This window comes from Fringilla coelebs, assembly GCF_963513975.1.
Source record: "Fringilla coelebs genome assembly, chromosome: 3".
NCBI lineage: Eukaryota > Metazoa > Chordata > Aves > Passeriformes > Fringillidae > Fringilla > Fringilla coelebs.
The window spans coordinates 72,125,843-72,153,001 of record NC_140030.1 but is presented as its reverse complement, the minus strand read 5'-3'; the positions used below and the strand labels follow the sequence as shown (position 1 = coordinate 72,153,001).

The 27,159-nt window shown below is 47.8% G+C and overlaps 1 protein-coding gene across 1 annotated transcript; it reads right to left on the bottom strand.

The window, feature by feature from the left end:
• Positions 1–511: 511 nt before the first annotated feature.
• Positions 512–7,703, bottom strand: RHOU (ras homolog family member U; the record flags this gene model as incomplete). Its single annotated transcript, XM_084201961.1, has 3 exons — positions 512–3,466; positions 6,538–6,596; positions 7,379–7,703. 3 exons carry the CDS (start codon positions 7,701–7,703, stop codon positions 3,011–3,013), a joined length of 840 nt encoding a protein of 279 aa, XP_084058087.1. The 3' UTR covers positions 512–3,010.
• Between the last annotated feature and the right edge of the window lie 19,456 nt (positions 7,704–27,159).

Genomic DNA, 27,159 nt, shown 5'->3' with positions numbered 1-27,159 from the left:
ATCCAGCTCCTGGGCACAAACAATCTCAAACCTCACTCGCTTTGGCCCTGGCATGAGGGACAGGACCCAGAAAGCAGTGGCAAGATCTGTGGTGTCAAAATGGAGAAGGCTCTGCTTTTCCAAAAATGCCCTCTGGCTCCCCCAGCACACATATGGCACAACATGCAGCAGGCAGAACACCCCAGTTATGCTGTGCTCCCTGCCACTCACCCCACTTTCGGGGCCAGGCACAATGAGCTTGTCCACGCCTCACAGGGCCACGGCAAGTTGCTGTGTTGGCAGGAAGACAAAAAGCTGGCCATTGTACCCTTCCCACCCAGCCCCCTGGGGATAGGACAGCGCAGAAAAAGGCCGTATTTTCTGGGCAGAGGCCTTTTGCTGGGGCACTGGGAGCACAGACCCAGCATTTTGCTGGGTATTAGTGCAGTGCATGGCCAAGGGACTGCCCTCCAGCCTCCTCGAGCAGGCAGCAGAGGCACACACATACACAGGTCAGAATTTATTTCCAAATAACTCATTTATATCATTCTCACATGAAATATTTCTTTTGGAATATAGCCTACACTTAGAAAACAGAAGAGAGTTTTTTTTATAAGGCACATCAGATTATAGACTACATAGAGGCATCTCCCCCTCATTTATGCTTGTAAAATACTGGTAATTTTAAAAGTAAGATTTCTAAAACCTAGACCCTGTGTAGCCCCACGTAGAGCAGTATCCATAGAGTTATTAGACCTCAGTTTACACACACCTAGTAAAGGGCTATAACAAGTTGTATATAAATCACATCTTCAGAAACAGTCACAGCTGGCTACATTCAAAAGTAATGCTACTCTAGACTATGAAACAGGCTGCTTGTAAAGTATAACCTACTGCTTCCATTCAGCGTGACACCAAGCAGTATGATCTTGCAGAGGAAATTTTGTTATTTTTGTAAATGGAAGCTGCTCAGATTCAAGCCTGTCTCCTCCTCAATCCCACATTTTTGAGCGACCGAGACTGTTTTTTACAGGGAAGCAAAACACCCAGGAGAAATCTAGCTGTGTTTTTCTCCAAGATGTTGGCATGACTGCATATCTGAAATCCCATCAAAGCATTTGAGTAAGAAATATAAAGGCTCAGATGTTAACTTCAGGACTACTAAATATTAAACCATTACCAACCAGATGCAACCAAGTCAAATGCATCCAGTTTCTGTGCTATGGAAACTGTTTTTCCAGGCTCTTCCAGTGCAGAAGCCAACATATTTTTATTGAATTAGGCCCTAGGTAAAGATTTCCATCCCATTTTCAAGTTTTCAGTGATGGAACATTACCCATTCTGTACTCATTCTTCTGTAGAGAAGGAAAAAATACTGTCTGTGGAGAGTATGCCAATAGCCCAGAATCCATTTACATAGTGTCATTTTCCTTAATGAGCCAGGAGGTAAACTGTGGTCAGCTTTATCAACTCAACCCCACATTGATTCATTTCTGATGAAAAAAGGTTCTGGCCTTCTGTCACTACAGTTTAGTTTAAGAATAAGGAAAAGTCACTTCAAGGCTAGGGCCAAAGGGAAAAAAAAAAGTATAATTTGATCTTGAACTATCTAGGGGAAGGAAAAAAGTAATTGTGGCCATAAAAAAGGCAGACAGCACAAACTAAATGTCCTCTGCAGAACAGGTTTAAATACTGATCCTTGCAGAGAGTCCCATTATTATTTGGGTCTCTTGAACTCACTAGAACTGCAATTAGGCTTAGAGTTCAGTAGGAACTAGATTCAGTCAGAGAACAGGTCACACTCAGCTCCATGTTGATCCCTCAGCTACATTTTAGGCACATTACAATTAATCTGTTGGACTGATCTGGGAAAAAAAAGAAAGAATTATCAGTTACATTTTGGGGATGGCCTCAGACAATTTCACAACTATGAGCTTGGACAAGATTCAACCACAAGTGACTGTTGCCTTTAGAAGGGAAACATTAACTTGGTTGGAAATAGCAACGTGAAAAGGACACAGCAGCCTCAGTTTCTAGAGTCCAGCTTGTTATAAATCTCAATCTGCCTGATTTGTTATTTGTTTAGCAGCCTTAAAAGGTAAATTGGGGCATCCTGGAATTCTTGGCTGTAGACTTAAAACCAGATGTGGTTTATATGGTGCTGCACAGGTATTTGTTACATCGCTTAAAAAAAAAAAAAGTTAAAACCCCAACACAACAGTATTTACATTCCTTTGAGCTGAAATAGATGAACTGTCGTCATGTCTGCAAAGACACAGAGGAAATTGCCACTGCTCGAGGTAGCGAGTTAAAAGCTTGGTCATGTTTTTGGGCTTCCACTCGGCTTCCTGGGAAAGGCAGGGGAAGGAGGACAGAAAGGACTTTCTGAAAGTCAGGAGGTAACAAATGAGATGTCAGCTCCATAAGGGATTAGGTTCCCTCACCACACGCTGAAGGTATACCCATGACCTTTTTAACCATGTCATTTGCGTATAGATTACACCTCTTGCATACCCTTTTAGAAGTGATCCCTAAGAGCACTGGCTTGGGAAGACACAAAGAGAGCAGGAGTGGGGTTTTAAAGCTACAAATGTCAGTTAGGAGGCACAGTGTTATTTTTCCCTTTGATCGTCCATGTACAGAGCTCTACATTTCCACCGTTGCTTGTGCGTTCCTCCTGCAAAGCCCTGGCAGTGAAGGCCTCTGTTGTGCTCTGCCCCATCACATACACCTTACAACAGAAGAAGTTGAATCCTTTGGACAAATCCTTCTATGCTCACAGACACATGGTGCTTTTTTTTTTCCTTAACGAGAAGGTCTGGTCACAAAACTGGGTGCCAGATCTGATATATAGCAATTATTTAACTAAGAATCCTTCTGCAATCCTCAAAAGGGCAACTGAGTCATCCAGTAGCAACATATACACATACATACAGATCTACACTACACACTCAAGACGACACAAATTGAGATTTCAGCTAATATAGCCTCTATTGATTTCCTCAGAGCAGCACTCAGGTCCTTGCAGCCCCTATACAAAACAGCAGTATTTTTTCCACCAGGATTTGGAGAGGTTTTTCATCTTGTCTGGAGTCCTACATTTGGATTTCTTTGGTTGCTGCTGGGTATCCGAGTACTGAATGCCAGCCACGATGGCCGCATCAAAGACCTCCTTGAGGTTTTTCTGAGTCAAAGCGGAGCACTCGATGTAGGACGCGGCTTTTATTTCCTCAGCACACAGCTTTGCAGCCTCCTCCGAGACTGGCTTTTCTTTGCACTTGTCCAGCTCGATGAGGACTTTGACATCCTCCCGGAGGTCTGACTGTGTCCCAACCAGGATAATGGGTGCCTTGGGGCAGTGGCAGCGAATCTCGGGAACCCACTTCTCACTCACGTTCTGGAAGGACGAAGGGCTCACCACGCTGAAGCACAGCAGGAAGATGTCCGTGTTGGTGTAGCACAGAGGCCTGAGCTTGTCGAATTCATCCTGCACAGAACAAAACTGCGTTAGCACTCCACAGAAAGAGCAGCTCTAGCCTTCCCCGAGCCTTGGTGAAGCTGAGGACTACCTGCCACTGCAATCCTGACAGGCACCCCAAAATGAGCACCCAGACTACTCAGCAAGGTGTGACCCAAGCAGAAGCCACCTGTACCCAGCCTGAGGTCTCATGGCTGCCAGCCAGCGGGCACCCTGCCACCATCAGGCACACAGGACAAAGGTGGTGGCTTCCCCGCGTACCTGACATTTTCCAACTAATGCTGCAGGTTACTTCAAGTGCCTAAATATTTCCTCTGCTCTTTGTACACAGGCCCTCTGCCCTACTTCAGCAAAGAAGCAAAGCTGCGGGAAGCGGTTCCTGCACAGAAAGCCACAAACAGAAGAGGGAGAGAGCACTTTCTCCAGACCCACCTCTTCCAGGGTGAGTCAGTGAGCAGCTCTGAGGAGGAGCACCATGTACCTCAAAGCTGTTCTGCTGACAGACCTGGGCAAGGGCAAAGAAGATACGAAGCAGCATGTGTACCTTTCTGGGTACCTTTCCTGGAGTCGGCTTTTAAACTGGTAACTACTTAGCAACATCCTCCAGGATATGGGAATAATTTCCCTGCCATTGTGCCCAGGGATTTAAATCTGATGGGAGCAATAATGACTTACAATGTGCAGGCTTAACATGCCAATGGCATAGAGTAAGAGCTTTACCCTACCCTCCCACCCATGCCACATCAAACAAACTGCACACGGGCCTCCCAGCACTACCCTTCTGTTTTGTTTTTTTTTTTCTTTTAGTGCAAACTCCAGCAAAGCAAGGCCCTTTTTCAGCTTCAGGACTCAGCCACAAGAAAGTCAAACACCTCATGGTAACAAAGGTGTGCTGATCCTCGTGGAAGAATGCAGCTAGAAGCAAGGGTTACTCCAGGCAGGCAGGCAGGCTGCTTTTATGCTGACAGCAGGATAAAACCAGGGTAGCAGCCTGAACAGGTAGGATTTGCCTCAGCAGCAGTGACATTTAATTAAAACGGACCATGTTCTCAAATGCTTGGAATTGAAAAGGCACAGAAACATAAAGCTGAATATATCTCTCAGTTTACTGATGAATTGTGAGTTGCATGTTAATTTTTGAGACGTGAAATTTTGCTTTAAAGCCTCTGGAGGCCCAGGATATGCAGTTTAAAGCCCCCTGGAAGCATCAGAAATCTTGTTCTGCTCAAATGAATTTTTAGCAGCAGTATCTCTGAGACAATTATAAAACACCAGTCAAAAAAGTAAGATTCATTAGCTCTCTCGATTCTCAGATTGAGCCTCAGAGGAAACCAAGCTCTCGCCACCCAGCTCAAGAAAAGCCCCGCATTTACTGAGAGAGGCTGCTCTGAACAACAGGGCTGTTTGCAGAAAGGCACCTTGCCATGTAGTTCCCTCTTCTTGCTACATGTGAAACCTCAAAAGGGCTCAATTCAATGGGTTTGGAAGCAAACCCTAGATCTGAAGGGTTTTTACTAAGATGAAACAGTTCCCTTTATATCCTAAGTACACTTCTGCCGTTTCAATGGTAGGTACATGGCCTGCAGGGATTCTACACCTCTTCAGGCTTGTGATGCTGAAACAGAATTTCCCTGCTGCCTGGAGTGCTTTTTTTTAGCTCCAGATTTCAGCAGCCATCTCCCAGCAACAGTTCTATCAAAGTATCCGGCCAGGAATCTTTTACTCAGGACAATTTCTGTCAGTTTAGATAACCCCTTCATTTTAAAGGCAGTAACTTTACCCATCCCAGCTGCACTTGGGCCACCAGAGCAAACACCTTAACTATTAAGGGCAGGGAAGGCGGAAGGCAAGGGGTGACAGGACCTGTTCATCCCTCCTGCAGCTTGCAGCTGCATTTCCACAGGCACTGCATGTCCACAGGCTGTCACCCGATGACAATTTCACCTGCCATGCTCTGCATATGAACATGCACAGGCACGACTGTTCAGTACCACTCCATCTCTTCAATAGGATGCAAAATCATGGGACAGTTCTGCTGTTTGACTCCATATCACCAACTGCAGAAGGCTGTTTGTCAGATTTTAGCTCCGCTTTGTTGTGCACACTGCTCTCTACTACTGCATAGCCCTTAAAACCCCATTCCTAAGTAGGGCACCCAGTTACTACTCATCTAAATAGGTTTGTATGTTAAAACCACTGAGATTTTTCAATGTGGTTTTGGTGAAGGCATAGACCTAGATCCACAAAGCTGCACAGGACCCTAACTCTCACTGCCTTCAAATGCTGCGAGGTAGCAAAATATTTTTGGCTGCTTTTGGTTATCCAGCCGCGACCCCTGGCCAGCAGTGTTGCACACTGCTCAGGATGGTACAAGCCTGGGTCTTCCAGAAAATCTGAGGCAGTAAGACGTGGGCTTTTTTTATGTATCAGGCCAAGTAGGAGATGAGAGGCATCAGCCACCCTCATCTCTTCAGGTTGCAGATTACAGCAAACCTCAGCTTTGCGGCAGCAGCACTTTATAAATGGGTGGGAATGGCGAACATAAAGCCTCCACGGACAACACCCAATAGTACTTTTTTCTCCCTCCAGCTTCTGTCCCTTCAAAAAACACAGTCTCTATCTCTGGACACCTACTGTCCCTTCAAAAACACAGTCTCTATCTCTGGACACCTACAGCTGGGGTTGCTTTGCATGCATATATGCCAAACACACTAATTCTTAAACCCGCAGTTATTTAGCAAAAATAAAGACAGTGACAACGGCTCAAAGAGAAAACCAGGTGGCCGTTGAATCCCCAATATGTTCAGCCTTTCCAGTCAGGCTAAACAGAGCTGCAGCTTGAGCCAGCAGAGCAGCAGCCTGCGCCCAGCCCCTATATGGAGAAACAGTACGTCCCCCACCCTTCAACAGACAGGCAGAGCAGTGAGTTAAGCAGCAGTGAAAATGATAGCAGATAATAACATGATCAAACACTGGGAATACTTTCAAATCCATGAAGTCATTTGCAGGACTACTTTGCGCAACAGCAACAACTTCTCCCCTCCCGCTGTCACTTAAATCAAGTAAGTGGCTCCACTGACCTGACCAGCTGTGTCACAGAGCTGAAGTCTCACTGGCTTCCCATCGACAGACACAACAGCTTTTGGAGAGAAAGGAGGGAGGAGGGAAAACGATGGTGAATTCAACTTTTCATATTTTCCGTTAAAGAAAAAAATTTAAAAAGGAAGATTTACCATCCGTCAGCTCTAATAGCCTTTTCTTCAATTATTTTAGATTTAACAACTTAGCAGAGTTGGAAGGGAGTCCGTCGCTAACACAAGGGCGCACACAAGCAAGCCCTTCAGAGCTTTCCGAGTCATTTTACTACAGGAGATGAGTTAGGCAGTGACGGCACAAGTCCTCAGCAGGCAGCGCGGAGAGCGAGCCCGGCAGTCTGGGATATTCTCCTGCTAGAGGGGTTTAGCTTTATTTCCTCGTACACATTCAGCACGCCCGGGACACGAAAAGCTCCCGCTGAACCGCAGAGAAACCCCGGGACTTCCCCCTTTGTAAGGGCGAGACAACGCGAGGATTTAAACCTGTCCTTTAGGTGCTTCCCATGTCCCCGAGAGCGCTAAGCTCTCCAAGGGAGGGCTCCCAATTAAAGCCCGGCTCTGGCCGCGCGGCCGGGCATGACACCCGCTGCCAGCCTGGCTCCGTTACACCGGAGACCGGCCGGTGCTGCTGGCTGCGATGGCAGCCTGACAAGCTCGGTCCTGCTCCGTAGAGTCCTGCTCCCCATAAATCTATAATGATATCACCGAACCCGGACATCGCGCCCCCTCCGTGCAGCGCAGCCACGGCCCCGGGAGCAGCACGCTCCCCAGGACGGCAGAATCCCCTCCCGCCGCCCCGGTTCCTGCAGCCGCCCCGGTCTCTTACCGGAGAAGTTGTCGAAGGCGGTGGGGATGTACTCGGTGGGGTACCCGTTCGTGGTGTAGCTCACCACCAGGCTCGTCTTCCCCACCGCGCCGTCCCCCACCAGAACGCACTTGATGCTGCGCCGCGGCTCGGACCCCACTCCGGCCCCGGCTCCGGCCACGGCCCCGGACCCCGCCGCCCGGCAACGGCCGCCGAGCGCGGCTCCCAGCGCCGCCGCCGCCCGCCCGCTGCGCACCCTGCGCGGGGGCACCGGCGGCACTTCGCAGCCGCCCGGCGGCACCGGCTTGCTGATGTATCCCGCCTCGCCCTCCTGCTGCGGCGGCATCCGCGCGGCCACGCAGAGCCCCGCGGCCCGGGGGGCGGCGCGCTGCCCGGGGCCGCCGACCGGGGGGCGGCGGGGCGCGGCGGCGGCGGGCGAGCGGTGCGGGGCCCCGGCGGGCCGGCAGGAGCGGCGCGACCGCCGCGAAGCCAGCCCCGGCGGCGCTGGCGGTTCCCGGGCGCGGGCGGTGGCGGCGGCTCCCGGCGGCTCTGCTACCGCCGCGCCCCGCGCGCCAGAGTCCCGGCCGCCGGCCCCGCGCCGCCGCGTGACATCGCCGGCGCGGGGAGGAGCCGGCGCCGCGCGGCCCGGCCGGCACGGCACGGCACGGCCGCCAGGCGGCGCCGCAGCGCCCCGCCCCGCACTCACGGACGGCCGCGGGCGGCAGAGGGGGCGGGCCCCGCCGCGCGGGCGCGCCTCTCATTGGCCCGCTCGTCTCGCCGTGCAGCGCCATTGGCTGGGTTCGACGGAGGGGGCGGTGCCGCCCGGCCCGTCGGGGCTCGCGGCCGGCCCTGCCCCCGGAGCCGCCGTGAGGGCCCGTCCCGCCCTGCCGGGCAGCGCTCGGCTCGCTGAGGGGAGCGCGTCGCGCTTAGCCGGGCGGGAGAGCCCTGGAGTTTCGATGGGTGCTCTCGGCGTATTTGCCGTGGAAGCCGCTGAATGCAGGAAGCCACCTGCACGCTCCCGGAGGGGTAAACTGGGCCTTGTGCCATAGGAAAGGGGGCACCTCATCTTCAGCGCGTTTTCTATAATTTAGTCAGGGAGAGTTTTGCAGTAACCACTGAAAATGAAAGGCTGAAGAATAGCCTGCCTCTGTCCTCAATTGGAAACGTTATTAACGCATTTCTTACAGGAACCTTAAAAGCACCATAAAAATACAAACCACACCACCTGGAGAGTTTGGGGTGCCTCATTTGACGGGCAGCAAGTGCATATATCTTACCAAAATCGGTATTGAGAAGCCTATGGCAGGGATGCGATTTCAGTTTACCATTTTTAGCACCACAGAGTTGCCAGTGAGTCCTGAAGTGCTGCTTCCCCATTTCCCTCAGTGAAGTGGAAACCCATGTGAGGCAGCATGTGCCTGTCATCCCGTCTGTATTTCCCATGTCACTGGAGCTGACATCTTCCTGCTCCTTTAAACCCTGGAGTGGTGTGGTCTAGCCACCAAAGGCCCTGCAAAGGCTCACGTCTCACGGAAAAAAGCTCCCTGTACAGCTGATCTTTTCCTAAGTGCCCTGGCCTCTTCCATGGGAAGGGTCACTGTGGCTCTCCATAGGGCCATCGCTCCTTTGCACATAGACATGTTGGACATGCCGAAGCAGGGCCAAAGCCAAGGTCCTGCCTGGCTGAAAGCAGCTGCAAAACCCCCACATTGGATACACTGGGTGTGCAATTGAAGGTATAGGAGAAAACCATGTCCCTGGATCCCCATGCGAGCTCAGCAGCACCCACTCCCTGCAGGGAGCATAGCCAGGCAGGGATGGAGCACAGCAACCAGCAGAGCATAGAGGCTCAGTGTGATTCTCATGCTCAAGACCCACAGGGGCCATCCCAGTCCTGAAGAATTACCTTCTCTTAAATGAACAAAGATGGTGCTGTCACATATGGCATTAGCCCCAGAGGGAACCATCACAGGGCACCCAGGTACAACCAAATCCAGCTTCCCATTGGGTGCTTTCATACATTTATCCCTCTGTGATGAAGCCTGTGAGAGATCAGCCAGACAGCTGAGCTCTGCCAAGGTAGAAGGACTGGAGCAGGAGCCTGCAAGCACTCAGGCTTATACTAAAATAACTGAAATGGCTTAATTCATACCTTTGATTATTTCGGTACAAGTCCTCGTGGGGAAGCCAAAGTTAGAACAAAAGCATTCTATTTTAATTTGGTGTAATTATAGCTTGTCTACCTAGAAAAGCTGAATTGCTTTAGTAATACTACTGCAGCTAATTCCCTAGAGTATGCATGCAGTTGTGCCGGGATAATGTCAATTTGGCTTATTCTCGTGGGAAAAGGGAAAAACATTATGTGTGCATTGCAGGCTCTCTTTGCAAACAGCTGCAGCTGGTTGAAAGGTTACAGCCATGGCAGCTTGTTGCCGCACTTGTTCTTGGGTTTGCTGCCTCTGTAACAGAGCCACACAGCAAGCGTGCTCCACGGCCACCTGGCTTGCAAAATCACAGCGTTTAATTCAGTATTAGGTGCCTTCAGCCCTGCAGGTGTTCCCCTGAAAGGCCTGAGATTACTGGGTGGCTGCTGTGCTGTAATGGTGAGGGAGCTCAGAGCTATCTGTGCTGTGGTAACATCTTGAATGCTGTTGAATGCTGTTCCAACAGTATAAGCTCAGTATTAGAGTGATGCAGGTGACAAATCACATCCCTGATCAAAGTCAGGTACCAACCCCAGTAACCAAAATTGCCATGGGTTCTCCTTTTCCTTAAAGTAAGACAAAAGGAAAATTGATTAATTGCAAAAAAAGAGGCTTCTGTCCCTTCTTCTGAATTGAAAACAAGTAGCTTTTCAGTGATAACTCTGAAGGCAGTCAGGATCTGCTTAAAACAAGGAATATCTTTAGTCATTTCAGGTGAACTGCATGGAGTATGGAGACTGGATACTGTTATTTGTGGTACGTTTCCTCCCTACTGCTCTGTGCAGGGGGCAGAGCCACATTTGCAGCCCAGTGTCTCATTTTTATTCTGCATGGTTCCCAGTGTATGCCTAGCTGTGTGCCTGCACAAGACAAGGCATTGCTGGTGAGAGGCATGCACATTCAGAAGAGGTACAGCTTTTCAGGACCTAGTTCCCTCAGAGTTCATTCTTCAGGCTCTGAGCAGCACCCAAGAAAGCTGTCTCCCGCACACATGAGCTTTGTTGATCGAAAGGCCCATTGTGCCTGAGAAGCAGAGCTGTCAAGAGGAGTCTCCATCTCCAAACCAAGATTTTTGTTACCCTTCTGCCAGAGCCCAGCAGCTGGTAGTTTGCCATCTCCTGAAATCCAGAGGAACTTTCCACCTCGGGGAACAAGAAATTGGAGAAAAGTCAATAGACCAGACTAGCTTCATACCACATTTATGCAAGGAAAGAAATGAAAGGAGTACTGTAATTATATTTTAACTACCTTTTACTCTCAGCAGCATACCATAAATCAGGTACCTTGTTAGTACTGTGGAACAGCATATGATGCTGGAAGTCAGCACGCAGTAAGCGTGCTGACAGCAAAGACTGTAAGCTGGTTGGCTTTGGCCATCTTGGGCAGTGTGTCCTGACATGATGAAGTCATGACAGCAGACGAATTTATGTCCATTTTGTCCAGTTTTGGCAAAGAGAGGGTGAGCAGATGTACTGTAATCTCTGACACCACACCAGGATGTGGCCCAACCAAGAGCACAAGGATGTGCAAGCCATGTCACTCCTTACTAGCGATGGCAAATGGCAAATTCGTGTCCTGGATCAATGCCCTGACGAGAACTCATTAAGACAAAAGATGCATAACCACAAGGAAAACTCCTGTGGGTGGGAGATGAGAGGGCGGGCCATATGCACTGGGTGACAGCCCATTTGAACAGCACTGAAAGATGATGTGAGAAATCTCCTCATGCAATGCTGCAAGCAGAAAACGCCACTTGTACATTTTTAAACACCTTCAGCACATAAGTACAGCTGATGCATTGAGCTAAGTAGGCTGCAGTGGGATAGCTATAAGAGTCTGCATTGTTTCTGTGCTCAGGGAGGGAGGCGTGAGTGGATTCAGAGCTGCATGGTTGCCCTATACTGTAATGTACCCTGCTCAGTACAGTAGCCTTTTGTGTAAGAAGATGAGCTAACCGGTTGTTTTGCAGGGAGGGGGGAGCCCGTTTGCACCACAGCAGCAAGTCAGCAGCTCCCGGGCAGCCCTGGTGGTAGTGGGCTGAGGGGGCAGTGATGGAGGGATGCTGTAACAGATAGCCCCTGTTTCCGAGCTTTTGGCCTCAATCCTATCACGGGCACACATCTTACAGGTTGAACCCAATTGTTTTCAGAGCTCTAAGCTGGGGGATAAACAGGCTTAACTCCACATAGGTCAACAGGATGGCAGTTGTCTGTCTCAGGGCTGAATCTGGCGCATTATCAGCTAGTTCACAGAAAAGCTTTTGCTCTATCCTATGTGCTTGTGTTAGTCAAATGTTATTCTTCAAGAAAAATGACAGAGAGAGGAAATTTTTTTATCAGGACGTGAAGTAGGTCATTGTTACACCATGGCTTATCATTTTTCCTATGATACAAAAAATATGAACGGGATGCTGGCCTTGGAGAATGAAAGCTTTCATTTTTTTTTTTTTCTTTTCTTGCAGAAACTTGAAAAGCTTGATAGGGAAAGAGGTGAGGGAGTGAGGCAGCGTGCTCTGAACATGACGTGCTGCTTGCTCAGGGGAAGGTTATGGCCTGCTCTGCAGGCCTGTCACCAAGATATTGATCTTTGTCAAGAAGAGCAACCCCAAGATCTGGAAAAATATCCATCTGTGATGACTCCATTCATTTTTCAAAGAGTTGGATCCCAGTGACTCAACTGAGCTGATCATTGGCAGGCGAATTGGTGAGAAAAGAAAGGGGAAGAATAGGAAGGGAGGGAGAGAGCAAGGAAAGGACAGCAACTCAGGAAAGAAAAGGCAGCTTTTATAAAGGACTGCTCTGACCTGCTCTGACTCTGGAGAACTGCCTTTGAGGCTGTTCTATGAGAACTGTGAGAGGAAAGGGCTAGAGAAATACAAAATACTGCTACTTTTACATTTGATTTGTAGTTTTACAAAAATATGTATTTGCCCGAGCTTTTTTAGTAAGATTTTCATGCCCTATGTATGGATTTCAGGGTAGTTTTCACTACCTGGGGAATGGTATCAGTAAATAGCACACATTATTTACCCAATAAACTCTCACCACCTTGCCAGCTAAGTTCTGATTGAATTTAGGACAGGGTACCAAAAACTCACAGACAAAACCCGTTGTTGAGATAAACCTGGAAAAAACTCTCACAAAACCAAAACAAAGCACAATTGCTTCAAGGCTCCTAAATTCCTAGTTAATTCAGAAAACAAATTAACCCTAGCCTCCTATCTGCAGTCCCTCTGCAGGAGAACCACAGTGGGAGGTGAGCCCTTTATCTCACTTTCAAAATCCTTTTCAGCTGATCTGGGGTCACAGTTGCTGAACAACACTGCATGTCCTGATTTTGAGTGACAGTCACCAATTTGCCAGCTTGTTGTATAAGCCCCTCACTGCCTTAAGGCTGCCCCACACCCCTCTGGGTGCACCAGAACTGGGAGGTCTTCCCAGGGCTCTCCCTGCTGGCTCAAGCAGTGGACCCAGCAGGTCACCTGGGCACTGCTGGTGACACACTGGATAAGACCTAGGTGGTGGCAGATAAGTGTCTTGGTGAGAAAAATAACAAAGATACCAGCTTTGCCAAACATCTGACTGATGGAACCTGCCCTTCTGCACACTGGGGTTTATAACTATTCTTCTGTTTCTGCCACAGAAGACCCTTTTTAAGAGATGGGGAGGGAGGAAGTCCAAGAGCTAAGCTGGAGAAGAAAACATGCTTGGGTAATGTGCTGCACACTGGTGGGAGTGCTGGAGGAGAGAGCTGAGCAGAGAAAAGACAGCTCAGTTTGAACACATCTCTGAGGAGCCAGAGCAGAGCTGCCTGCACTGGAAACGGGCGTGGTATCTGCAGCACAGGTAGTCTTTGCCAGACTGCCTGTCAGCCAGCAGGTGAATCCCCTTACTAGTTTTCCTTAGCTGGCACAATCCCACTAATTCCCCAGGTGGACTCCCAATACAGCTGTCAAAATCCTAGTCTGCCATGCTTCTGTTCTTTAAGGGTTCTTTCCAGCAGCTGGGAAAACTTTCCTTTCTCCTATGCATTCCCTTCCCTGTTAGAGCAGATTAGTAACACCTCTCACTGGGCCATACACATCCTTGTATGAGGGCTCAAACCAGCTTCCTAATGGGCTAATGGGACCCTTCACTTTTGTTAACAATGCTGGGACATGAGGAGAGGAGAGAGATCTGTCTGCTCTACAGGGATGTTCCCATGCCTGCTTCTGCACCCTCCCACCCCCGAAAGTTTGGCCCTGCCAATACTTCTGTGCTGATCTGCCTTTGCAGACAGTTTGTCCCATGAATTTTTAGTTGGTTACTCTGAAACTCTGAAAAACAACAACTGGTCTTAGTGTTATCTCTTTTGGAGCCAGCCACTTCCTCTTGGTATCAAACTTGGAAGAACCCCATAGCCACTGCTGAAAAGCCTTTTCCCTTTCCACATTTAAAGATCTTTTCCAAAAGCGGTTGCTAGGATGTCCTTGGTGGGGATTGGAAGGCTTGGAACAAGCCAGTGCAAGTGTTAGTTTTATTAAAAGTGGGCAGGATGTTCTCCCCTGATAGCTGCCGGACTTTGAGGGCAGGACAGCATCCAAAGCTCCAGGGCAGCTTGGCAGAGGAGGAAAGTCATGGCTTTTTCTGTGCTGCATGGTAACACAAAGGCAGGATACCAAAGAACAGGATTCACTTGGTGTGGAGCAAGCCCTGCCATCCAAAGCAGCATTGTCCTGGCTCAGATGTATGTGGAGGCTCCCAGGTTCTCTGGTTTACCTGAGCCAGCTATGTCCATCCCACACCCCTGCTGCTGGCAGACACAGCTGGGGAGGAGCAAGCACTTCTCAATGCACCATGCTCCATCCCACAGTCTGTTTGTGAGAGAACTGTGAGCAGGTTTGGTATTCTGGAAAGCAGTTATTATTATACAGGCATTATATTTCTCTTTTCAGGGACAGAATTAAAACTTCCAATATTAAGTCTTCAGGACAGCACTTTTCAACCATAATAGGTATACATATTCAGACATAGAAGCCAGGCACAGGATAAGGTTTTCTTTCCCTTTCAAGCATCCCGTCTCTTCCTGGGACTCCCTCACTAGCATATAGGGCTGGGCCCAAGAAATTGCTAGTCTAGTCCATTGGAGCTGGATTTTGAAACAAAGAGTTGCCAAAACAGTACTAGCAGCATGGCTCTACAAGGCAAACTCTTCCAGAATGGTTTACTTTCATGAAGTAGTGTTTTCACCAGGCTGGTTTAAAACAGTTTTCTGAACAGAATGAAATTCCAAGGACTCCTTTGCTGGATAACCTTGACAGATTAGTGTCTTTTCTTAGCTGGGGAGGGAGCAGACAGAATTCATGTGACAAAACCCAAAACTCTACAGGAAGACTTCTATGGAGCACAAACTGAGCCTCAGTGTTTGAGAAGGTATTTGTAGATGTCCTAAGTCCTCAGACTAAAGATGTGAACGAGGACATTACTGGTAGCTAATGTGGTCCTGGCTTCAAACCTGTTTCTTCTGCTGCTTTGCAGGTATCCATATCTTTGACAGAGAGAGTTAGAGCAAGAAGGATGAAAATGCTGGACCAGTCCCAGCTCTGGTAGTTGAGGAGAAGCAATCTAGGGACTTTGAGAACCAGCCTCTGTTAGCTGTAAATGCAAACCACTGAAAAGCACCAGAACTTTCCCACTGAAGTAAAGGCATCGGGACCAGGAGATTAATGGATTGCCAGCTGTGTCGGCATGATAAGCCAAGCAAGAACCCAGACTCTTTCAGTCGAAAATAGATTGAGACCTCAGCAGGGACACATGGCAAATCAGCCAGAAGCCACACATGGAAAACTGAGCAAGGCAGCATGGGCAAACATTCCTTATCTTCGCTTTGCGTCAATAGAAATGGCATTGTAAAAGAGGCAGCAAAGTATTGGCTGGAGAGGAGGAGGGAAAAGTCCACAAACTTTCTTGGCCGTAGATGTAGGTTTTAAAATGCTACTGTTTCCCTCAGAAACTTGTCATTGAAAACAAGCATCCAGCAAAAACCACCCAGCAAGTTCTTCCAGACGGCTTCTTTGCTTGTTTTGGTGGATTTAGCCAAGCTGTGCTGGCAGGAATCTGCCTGCCACTGCTGTTGTGTTCCAAAACCAGTCGGGAAAGTACGACCTCTTAAACCAGTCTGAAAGACAGCTGTGATAATTACACCATCTACTATGATTTGACACAAAATAGGACTCAGGGGAGAGGCAGACCTCAAAAGTCTGGGCTTTCTAAAAGGTGATGTTGTTTGCAGCCATGTCTCTGTTTCCCACAGCTCCTGCTTTTACAGCAGCCTAGCCCAATTACCTTCGTTGGCCTTTTCTTTGCTTTCTGGTTTTATTGTTTTTGTTAAGGCTAATTAGTAGAAGACTGGATGAGTCCCAGACTTCTTGTGTGGATTTTTTTTTTTTTTGGTGATGGTGGTGGTACTTTTCATTTTGCTGAGTTTTCCTTTTGCTTTTAAGCAATTGTATGTAAGAAAATACCTACCAGAGGCAATACTGAGAAATAAAAAGATTCAGCAAGGAGAATAACAATTAAGGTAAAGCCATGAGTAGGTTTTGCCTCCTCCTCCCTCAGTTTTGCAGCCCCACCCTGAGTGGGTAATGGGCCCTGACTGCAACTCTGCTGTCAGTGCCCTGGAGCAGGGAAAGGCGCAAATATTACCTGCACACAGGTGTGCAGGTGTCAGTGGGAGGTGAGCTGGGAGAAAAAGCAGGCTGGGATAAACACAGCTGAAGCCTCACAACCTGGATCCATATGGCCCCTGGATCCATCCCCTGCCCTGCAGAGCCTCGTGCTGTCCGCTAGCCAGAGCAAAGCTCGTCGCTGGGTTATGGGCAGGGCCAGGCTCACTGCACCTGGGTGTCTTAGGGCAGGGCACACCAGTGGGGAGCTGTAAATCCCCACTCCTAGTGCACAGCGCTCTACAGGGACTTTAGCTGAGTGCCTAGGAGCTGGCTCTGGAAACATGAAGGTGCTCTGTCAAAAGGTCCAGTTGTTCAGGTATCAAACTAATGATATCACTCATAAAAATAATCTCAAAATAGGACTGTTGGTAAAACAGTGTATTTTTGTATAATGCCATAATTAATGAAAACAGATTCTCTGTATTTGCAGTCCTTGACACCATAGTGATGGACATGATTCAAGAACAGATACAGGTGACCCAGTAGCTGAGTGACTGAGCATCTCCCTCTTAACACACACATGGGGAAAATGAATGGAAAAATTAGAATGGGGAAAATGGAAAATCTGTGGTGCTGAACTGCTTTCTGTTTTTCTCAGGAGAGGAACTTCAGGCAATATGTCTGTAAAGCACTGAGCAGCTTCCACTCTTCCTGACCCCACCAATTTCCTCTGCACAAACTCCATATGGATTTGACGTGTGGCCTCTGAGAGGCCCTGAGGCCTCCTATGTCTCACTAAGTCAAAACGTACGGGGTAGAGAAGCCATGTCCCTGCCTAAGCTTCTGCAAGTCCCTCAGGGTCAAGTGAAGTGCAAGCCTGATCCTGTTCTCTGAACCAGGCTTGCCTGGTGCACGCTTTAGTCTGCCCAGCCTCACCAGGCTGGATTTCATCTCAGCTGCAGAGCTCAAAAGGAGGTGGCCCCTGTATTGCCCTATGGGGTCCTGGGCAGCTCAGCATCCCCACCAGACCAGAGGCACATCTCCATGGCTGGCTCACCCTCACCAGCTTCAAGCCCTGGGGCTGGGGCAGGAGCTTAAGAAACAAGAGGGCTGTGGGACTTGAAGGCTTCTCTGGAGTCATGTACCCCTTTTAGTGTTTCTGTGAGTCTCCTTCTGCCCTCAGACCCAGGGGCTTAACAGTGCTTCCCTGCTCCGCAGGGATGCCAGGGTGAGTCAATCCATTAAAAGCTGCACACTGCTGAGACACAAAGTCTACAGCCACATACGATAATAAAGCAGAGCAGGAAGTCTTTTCCACTCACATTAGATAGTAAAACAGAGCAGGGAGTCTTACCACTCCCAAGACCCACTGGCATTCCCAGCGATGCCCAGGGAGACAAGCTCCTGTCCCCCAGAGTGGGAGAGCCGTGCCCAAACCACCTGCTGAGAACCACCATGGCTCCTGAAACATGCCTGGGCGTTGGCTGCGGGAGTATTTACTTGGTCTGGGACAAACTCCTACAAGGACAGTGCCAACCATTTAACTGTATGGGCAACTGCCTGGGCCTGTGCCCTGCCTCCTCTTTATTAATTTATTAGTACCTTGCTGCTAGCCTACACTTGTACAGACAGAGAGCTTGCCATGAACAAGGACGATAAAGTGCCTGTGAGGGGAAAGTTCAAAGCATTGTATTTGTTTTGTAAGAAAAAGGTGCATTCTCCTCTGCAGTTCAGTCTCTTTGGTCACTGCAGAGCTGGGTTTGGTCGATGCAGGTAGTGTGATTTTTTTTATGCAGTGCCTGCCGGAGGGAGCCTCGGTGGCCACGCATCACTGCCACCCCAGCAGATGCTGCTGCTGCTGTTATTAACAGTACTGCAGCCAGGTTTAAGACAGGGATGTAATGCTCTGAGTGGCCAGCTTACCAAAGAGAACAAAGAAATTATTATAGAGCCAGGGAAAAAATAAGGGGGAAAAAAAGCTAAAAGCAAACAAAGAGCCATTGACAAGAGACACAAATTAGCTGGGTCTCGAGTGTCCTTCCCCATCTGATAAAACAAAAATGTCCAGAGCAACAATTAACAAAAAAATATATGAGGGGTAGAATATCTCTGTTTAGCTCCAGGTACTGACTACCATACAGGGCTCTATTTTTTTTGTTGTTCCCATGCTTTGGCTTGTCTTGGGTCTTGGTTAATGTAGAGCTCATTGTGTGTGTGTATGTCTGTGTGGGGCGCAGTCCCCATGGGTTTAAAAACTGCCTTTTGCAAAGAAAGGGAAGCCCTCCTGAAGGGCAAAAAGGGAGCAAAGTAGGCTCAGAGGATACAGGAGTGTGCTTTGGCTGCTTCTAGGGAAATACTGCTAGAGGTAGAAATTAGCCCTGGAAAAGCACTCAAAACTCAAAACTAGAGGCAAATCCATCAAGTGTTTAGGGTTGGGAAGACAGCGCTGAATAACAGCAGTGCAACAGAAAAGGAAAGCCATGGAGAATGCTGCTCCTGGGCTGCTCTGGGGTACATTGGTTGTTGTTGGCTCACTGGCCAGTAAGTGTGGGCTGTCCCTGCAGTAGGGCCTTATGAACAATGGGGAGCTGAACACTCTTCACTTTTGCCACAGCAAAGGGAAAGGAAATAATCCATTCTCCACAGTATGTGAAGCAAGTAATGAGCTCAAACTGCAGCATGGAAAGCTCAATACAGATGGCAGAACATACTTTCCAGAGGTGTGGGCAATTGCATATTGCAATCGCCTCCAGGGACTGAGGCATCTCCAGCAAGGTGAAACACCCAGGGCTGTCAGGAATGGTTAGGGACAGCTCATTTTGTTTCTAGGTAGCTGGGATGCAATGGTGTTTCCCGACAATCACTCTTCCAACCATACCTTTGTAAAACAAAGCAAAGATTGCCAGGTGTTATGGTTCCATGGTGATTTTCACTGACAACAGAAAGAAAACCAGACAAAGCCTAGGGTAGATTTCAGTGCTCTTGCTCCCTCACTGTAATATTTGTTTGTGTATGTGGAAGTAGATGCGCACCTGTTGCATTCACTTTTTCTCTGTTCACTTCACTGATCAGCTCCTTTTTTCCTCTGGATTGCCTGTGTGTCCCTGAAGGGCAGCCTGAAAACCACAGGAGCAGATACCCTTATGGGAGCCCTTTTGGGTCCCTTCCTTGTGTGTGCCCAGCTGACCAGTGCCAGGCACTGCCCCAGGGGATCACTTGTCCCTGTGGGTGAGGCACACATGGATGTTGGGTTCTGAGCAAAGCCCTGCCTGTCTTGTGCTGCCACCACTGCCTGCGAGAAGACATAATCAAGACCTGTCAGATGTCCAGCTGGGTGCTGTTAAGTGCTGCCTGTCCTGGGTTTTAGATTACTCTCCAGCAGAGAAAGGTCACAGAAACAAGAAATGACACTTGTTTCTTACAGTCTTGTGTTTGAAAGAAGAAGTTGTTCTTAGCTATGTTATATCGTTTACCTGTATCACAGCATCTCTCTATAGTCTCACTGGAAAAATCTCCATTCGGTTTGCAGTGGTTCTTGTTTCCTTCCCTGCTGGATTGACAGGCTCAGCAGGTACCCTCAAAATTGGTGTAAATTCCTTTGACTTTGCACAGCAGCTAGTGGCACCATGGATTATTCAGTCAACATTAACCCAACAACCTTATTGCTGCAGGAGAAGGAGAAAGCACCCATCTTTGTTAGTAAATAATTAAAAATTCCTTTGTCAGTAAACTGAAGAAGTATGAATTGAAGATGAAGAAATAAAACCATTTTTTTCCCCAAAGCAGTGGGAACTGGATTCTGCAAAGCCCTAAGCAGTTTGCTTCCCTGTTAACCGAAACGTAAATGTTCTTGTGTTCAAGGCCTCTCTCCCCTGACTGGAGCTCTTCTGCATGGCTTGTCCTTCACAAGCTAAGTGACAATAATAAATTGTCCTATTTAAGCATGGGACCTATTTCACCTCCTCACCACACTCATTAAAAAATGGCAATGCTAAATACACTTAAAGATCAAAGACCTGGTATGCAAAACAGGTCCTGTGCAGCAAACTGATGGGCTCCTTAGAGTTTTGTCACTATGGTGCTATTGCCTTGACAAGTTAAAATATCCCTTGTCAGCCTCTGTGGGAGCCTAGACACAGAAGGAACGATCAAAAAATTACTGAATATTGTCTTTGACTACAGGCACTGAGTGGTTAATTTTTTTTAAGCTTTAATCATCATTGACTTCAGGTTTGGCTATTAACCCCACCAACTGATCATTAACTCTGCTGACTGAATGACTGATTTCCAGAGGATCAGTCCAAAGAAGGATTGGTTTTTACGTTTTTTTCCCCCCCGAAGGACTTTAATATCTCCTACTAGCAGACAGACAACCTATTGAATCTCCTGTAAGACTCGGGCTGAGCAGGGAGGTATTGCAGGTTATCTGCATAGAAACACACTGCTCAGAGCTGATAAACTCGCTGACACTCTATCCTGCTTTCCAATTTAACTCAAGCCTTGCTAAGCAGCAGGAGTAACCTGACTGAATTGTTGAGGGTCACAGCTTGAGGTCCTTAATCAACATTCCCAGCTTAATCAACAGGACTTTGGCAAGCCTAAAATGCAAATCAGGATATTTCTGGTATTTACCCTGGTGCTTGTCCTTTTCCTTCCAGAAAAGGACTGGTGCTTGTCCTTTTCCATCCAGAACAGCTGTTTAAGGATAAATATAATGTTGATGCAGAAATGATCAAATGTGAATTGGACTTCTTTTTTTTAGCCCTTTTGTCTTTAAAATGCCTACAGTTTAAATTTTCTAAAGGCAATTTTGCTGTTTAGAGAATGATCTGCTAATAAATGAAAGGAACATTTTTTTTCATTGATAAACTAATCTGACTCACAGTCCATATCCTAAGCCACAAGACCATCCTGCCTTCCTGAGTTGAGATCCTTAAGACCTAAGAAGCTGACTCTGACTCGGCAGAGAAGGGCTGGGATTGCACTGTGTTTGCTATGTCTTCCAAACATGACACAGACAGAAATAAATTAGGAAAAAGCCTCTTGTACACTGGCCCTGATTTCTCTCTGGGAATCACTGAGGTCTTGATTGCCCCCTGTGATATGAGAATGAATTAAGCTCAGATTTATAAATAGCAGCCTCACCACTCCTGTGCTGACAGGCACAAATGTCAGGAAATATGTAGTTAGTTACACCAGCACTGCGTCTTTTAACTTTAATTTAAGTACCTCTCTCATACCAGGGGAAGCAGAATAACACATCTGGAACTAAAAGATTCCTGCTAGACTTTTCACACTAACTATTTCCAGCTTTCTTCCAGATAGGAGTTTTCAGCAAAATGTTGTCTGATTGAAAAATTCTGTTTCCCTAAAACTATTGTTTTTCTTATGAGACTTGCAAAAGAAAACATACCCAATACATCTCTCAAACAAAAGTAGTAAGGAAAAAATTATGAATATCAAAGCATCCCTTTTTCCATTGTTGACGTTTAGAATAATGGTTTTTTAATTCAAATGTCTTCTACAATTTAAATAATTTTACTTTCAAGTAATAATAATAAAAAAATCTCGAAAGCACTGAAATTTAATATTACCATTGATTCCAACTGCATTTTCATTGTTTGCCTGAAAATATTTTCCACAACTTTGTTTTCTATCCCATTTTGTGACTTGACTTTTTCCATTTCAAACACCTTCTCTCGGCTGAAAATGGTAACCAGATATTTTATGCCTGAATCAAAAATAGGATGAAATCTCAGCTAAGACAGCCCACATGTGCCTCTGGAATATGTTCACAGAGGAGCAGCACACCTGTGCTATGGCTTTGGATATAATAGCAAGGCTTTGCTGTAAGTCAGCCAGGTGAGGAGTGCTACACACCAGACTGATCATGCTACCACCCTCCTGTATGGAGCTGCTAGCATGAGGTTCAGCAGGACCACAAAGTGGACAGGACTAGACAAAAACTGGGGGAGAATTATTTTTCTGCATACATTTATTGAATTTTTCCATTGCAGAAGTGCAATCATGTTGATTCACAGTTGGCAGGATGAATGTCCCAGTGTGACAGAAGCAACAGGTTTTCCAGTGTTCATTTCCAGTGCTAAAATCCCTCTGAAAAATCTGTTCCTGTGCATAGAGAAGGACTGTTCCTGGTGGAGCAAAGCTCACAGTGAAGTACCAGCTGTAGTATTGGAGCCAAGAAGTTGCAGAGGCAGCTGCTGCCTGCCTTTCCCATGTTGCCTGCCTGCCTCCACCCTGCAGAGCGCCGGGACCAGGAGTGCATCAGTAGTGCCGGCTGCATCCACACACGTATAAAGCTGCCTCCTCAGGCTCAGGCTGTGGCAAGATCATATTAGAAGTATTTATCCAGCTTCAAGGAAAGAAATAGCACCTCTGTCAATATACTTCATAGCAGAACCTCTGGCAAAAACCCCAGTATATAACTATAGCCACCACCAGTCACAGCTGTCACTGTGCCTGAGGGCAGAAGCCACAGTAAAGCCTAGACCCTGGAGCAGCAGCTCTGTGCCGGCTGCGCTTGCTGCGCCTTGGGCTGGGATGCTGAGCTGCTGGGGCCGGGCTGCGGGCTCTGGGGCTGCCGGCTCATGAAGCTGTGCAGATCTGGGGCTGCTTTACAGCTTGCGTGCTGCGCTGGATGATGGACTGTGGGCACGGGTGTAGGCGCTGCAGGGCTGCTGGGATGTGGGGATGAAATTCGAGCATTTGGGAATTTGGGGCTTGGTGCTAGGCTGCGGGTCTGCTGGGCTGCGCTGGGCTGCGCTGGGCTGGGCTGGGCTCGGCTCACGGCGATGGCGGCATGCGGCAGCGGCGGGCTCCCTCTGCTGGCCCTGCTGCCTTGGCGCCCTGGAGCGGCCGCTTCCCTGCACGCCCGTGCTCTGCTTTGGCCGTGAGTTCGCAGAGATACCACAATATCTTGGTGGGGTTTTTTTCCCTTTGTGTCTAGAACTGGCAACAGGAGCCTGCATGCCCCGTGTGCGGTGTCCTGTGGCGCCGTCAGGTTGCTGATTTGTTCCCTTAGCCACAGCTGTGAGATCACAGCTTTGCCCTCTGAGGCCAGTTTTCCACTGGCTGGAGTCATTGACAGGACACCAAACCTTGGCATCACCCTTGTTTACAGCTTGCTGTGGCCGTGTGTGTCACGGAGCTGTGAGAAGGAATGGCACCCGATGCCCTCAGTATCCCTCTTGTCTAAACTGCACAGCAATCCTACTAAGCACCACAACAAAAGTCTGCTTATAGGTACTTAATGAATCTAACTCTCCTTCTCCCAGGGACAACTGGGACGCATACACAAGCACTGCATGGCGGGGGTATTTTTATTTTCTTTGGATACTTTTGCTTCCTACTCTAAAAAACCTCCAATAGGTTCACTACTCATCAAATGTAGGCAGTGCCAGCCCCTTGGACCCAGCAGGCAGTACAGCAAGTTTCCCAGAGCTGTCCTGTGCCACCTATGCAGAGTTAGCAGCACTGCTACACCTCAGGGAGTGAGAGCTGGCACAGTGTTTCTCACTCACGTGCTCCATGGACCACTTCTGGTGCTTTCTCTCCAGGCACGCAAAACCTTGATGCTTGAACTGCTCATGGATAGCCGGAGGAAAACACGCTGGGTTTTACCCAATTTTCAATTTGCAGACCCCAGTATTTTCCAACAGAGGTGCAGACCATCTGTCACAAATTTAAGGCAACTGGCAACAGGGTTGATTTTCTTAGCTCCCTGTCCCCAGCAGATAACCCTCAGGGCCTGCAGACAGTGGGCTGGAAACTGTTGGCATTGATAGATGAGCTTCCTCCCCTTCCATACAGCTTAGAAAATTGCTTGCCTGTCTCTTATTTAAACAAATGAAATATTCCAACCTCAGGCAATGCTAGAGCTAATAATGGAAAGAGGGACCAGTTTAGGATTTGAGTCTCTTACCTCCTGATTCTTTCTATCCCTCCCCCCTCTGTTCAAGCACCCCTTTCTTAGATTTTAATTAAATAAGAAAATTTAATAACAAACTCAGAATGTTAACGAGGATATCTGGGCGAGGGACAGAAAAATCATTTGAAAGGTATTGGTGTTTCAAGCTGTAACCTTGATGTAGGATTTGAGCTGGCAAGGTGAGGATTTACAGTCTTGTCTACACCAGCAGCACAGAAAAAATCACTTTCTGCCTTTCCTATTCCTGACAGCCAAGCCTCAGCCAACCGATATTCTCTGCATCAGCAGCCAGGGATGGGAGTCTGTCACAGAAAGAAGCAAACACATACAGCTGCAGCACCAGCATGAATACAGATACACAGAGCAGGAGCACATTTTGTGCTGCAAACCCCTGGAGGCAAGCTTGGCTTGCAGCTTGCATACCTGCGTGTCAGGATACCTGTGTGTGCTGCAGTATGGGCGTGTTCAAACCCTTGCACTGCAAAACACTGGAGCTATTTTAGGGATGGGGAAGCATCTGGCTAAAAAAAAGCCTTGTGTGTTTGGGCCTGGCTCATTTAAAACCCTTGTTTCTTTGAGAATATTGGAAGTAATGAAAGTGCCTGCAGTAAAATACCTGATAAGCCTCTCTTCCTCTATAGAGAGGGTTAGTGTATGTCATTTTCCAATTAGCTCTTGCTCTGAGCAATTATGTTGATCAAATAATTGAATAAGTGACAGGAATGTGAATTCTGGAGACAGTTAATTTCATTCATCTGCCAGTTTATAACCTGACTTGCATGAACACATAAACCAGGCTAATGTGTTATTTATAACTTTGAAAATGCAATTATAGTAGTCAAACATGAAGAATTGTGTGTGCAGAGAGGAAGGTTTCTGCTAGTAAATTATTATAATAGCATGATGAGGGAATTTGTTCTTTAGCCAGCAGGTAGGACAGGAAGGATGTGAGACTTGTGTTAGAGGGAGTGAACAAGGCTGGTGTCAGCACTAGCAGGTGGGGCAATGGCCCTGGCCTGAATGTGGGGCAGAGGGACAGCTAAGCCTTACCCTCCTGTTTTGTGAGACATTGTGTGTGTTGTGTCCTGCCCCAGGGTCTGTCAATGAGGGCTAAATATGTCCCACATACTCTTCTCTCCAAGTGATGCTGAGCATCATTTTGATGGAGAACCAGGACTGGGATCCTTTGCATTAAGGTGAGTGCAAGAGATACAAACCAGGTCTTTTCTGCTTGGGGTTGGTCTTGGGTGAGCATCACGGTGCTCTGGAAAAAGCTCCAGTTGAGTGTGCTCAACTACAAATTGCTTGGAACAACCCTTGAAGTCAAAACCAGGTCCTTGACTTCCTTCATAAGTATCAATCCTTCTGGCAAGTTTTCTTCAGGAAAAAAAATTAAAATGCTCATCAGGAATGCAAACCATTTGATATTTCTTCTTAAAGCTATCTTTAGATTGTCTTAACTGATCGTACCTTTCATCTGAACCCCCTGTAGCAACCTGGCCTACCACACTAATTAGCAGAGATGCACAGTAATAAAAGTAGTGTGCAGGCATGAGCCCCTGCCTCACAGGGAGTATTACCTGGTTGAGTGCTACACTGGCTGCAAGGAGGAAATCTGTGCAATTAATTGCTTCCTGATTAAAGGCATTTGCAGTCTGGCCCTTAAATCTTCAAGGCCTAAAAACACATGCTGAGTTAAATATGGAATTTGCTCACAGTACTCAAAAAACACTGCCCCAGACAGCAGGATTCAGTGTGGTAATTTTGGTTGGAAATAAACACTTTCCAGTCTAAGCATTTTTTACCCCAAGCTGAGTACTTTGAAAGTGCCCCAGTCCAAACTAAAGGGCCATAGAAGGACTTGTGGGGATTTAAAACAGCTTCTAAACCAGCTTAGTTGAACTCTTACCATTTTCCTGTGAGGACGTGCTCTTACAGGAATTAATTGCACAGGGCATGAGGCAGCAGAGGCAGAAACCCCACAGGACATCTCAGGCTGAAAGGCTATTTAAATGGTAATAAACTTCAGTGGATGACAAAAACTAGTGACTGATTAGAGGCACCCCAGGAGAGGGGTTATCTGGTGTGAAGCTGCGGGGTGGTGGCACCGGGGCCTTCTGTTCCCTGCACACATCTCTTGTCCCCAAGCAAACAGGATGGGGTTAATCCTGCCGGCAGGGAGGAGGCCTATTTCAGGACAGCACAGCAGGAGGAAAAAGCTCACCACGGGAGGTTCTGGAGTTGGGCAAAATGAGGGAGGGTGGTGTGTGCCAGGAGGCTGGGGCAATGCCAGCCAGCGCTGGTGGCAGGCTCAGGTGGAGACACATCTCAGAACCGCAGGTGATCCGGCCTCCATGTGCACCCTTCCTTAAGTGTCATCGTTTTCCCGAAGGCGTTTCCTCCCCCCACGTGCTGTCACCTATTACAGCCGGTCGGATGAAGTGACTTTGTTTTAGCGTGTTATTAGCACTGTTTTTGCTGCCTCCTGGAAAGTTGCAGCACTGATGACTTATGGAGACTACTGCTGCCACCTAAGAAGGGGCAGGCTTTGTTTGGGACCACCATTTGTCACACTAGAGCTGAGATGTCCCAGAAACACACATTTTGTTTACTTATGTGGTGCCGTCCCTCTCGGGCTGCTCTTCCATCCCTTCTTTGCCAATTGTTTTTGCAAATTTCAAAAGAAATTTACTCATCCTCCACTCCTAAAAAGAACTTTAGGATCTAATTGCCTCTGACTATGGGACTGGGCTTCCCAAATTCAGGGGGACATCTTCAGTGTGTATTTCAGCACCTTGCTGGGTGGAAATTAGAGAGACAAAGAATACAGATCTTTGCAAGCCTCCCAACCCCCCTCCTCCCCATCAACTTTGTCAACAGCAAGAGCAGGCAGGCAGTTTAGGACAGATGTACAGACTGTAACTCAACATTCAGTTTGACATCCTTCCTCCACAAAGCGAGTCTGGCACCTCTGCTGGAGGGGTTATATTGTGGAGTGGGAAAA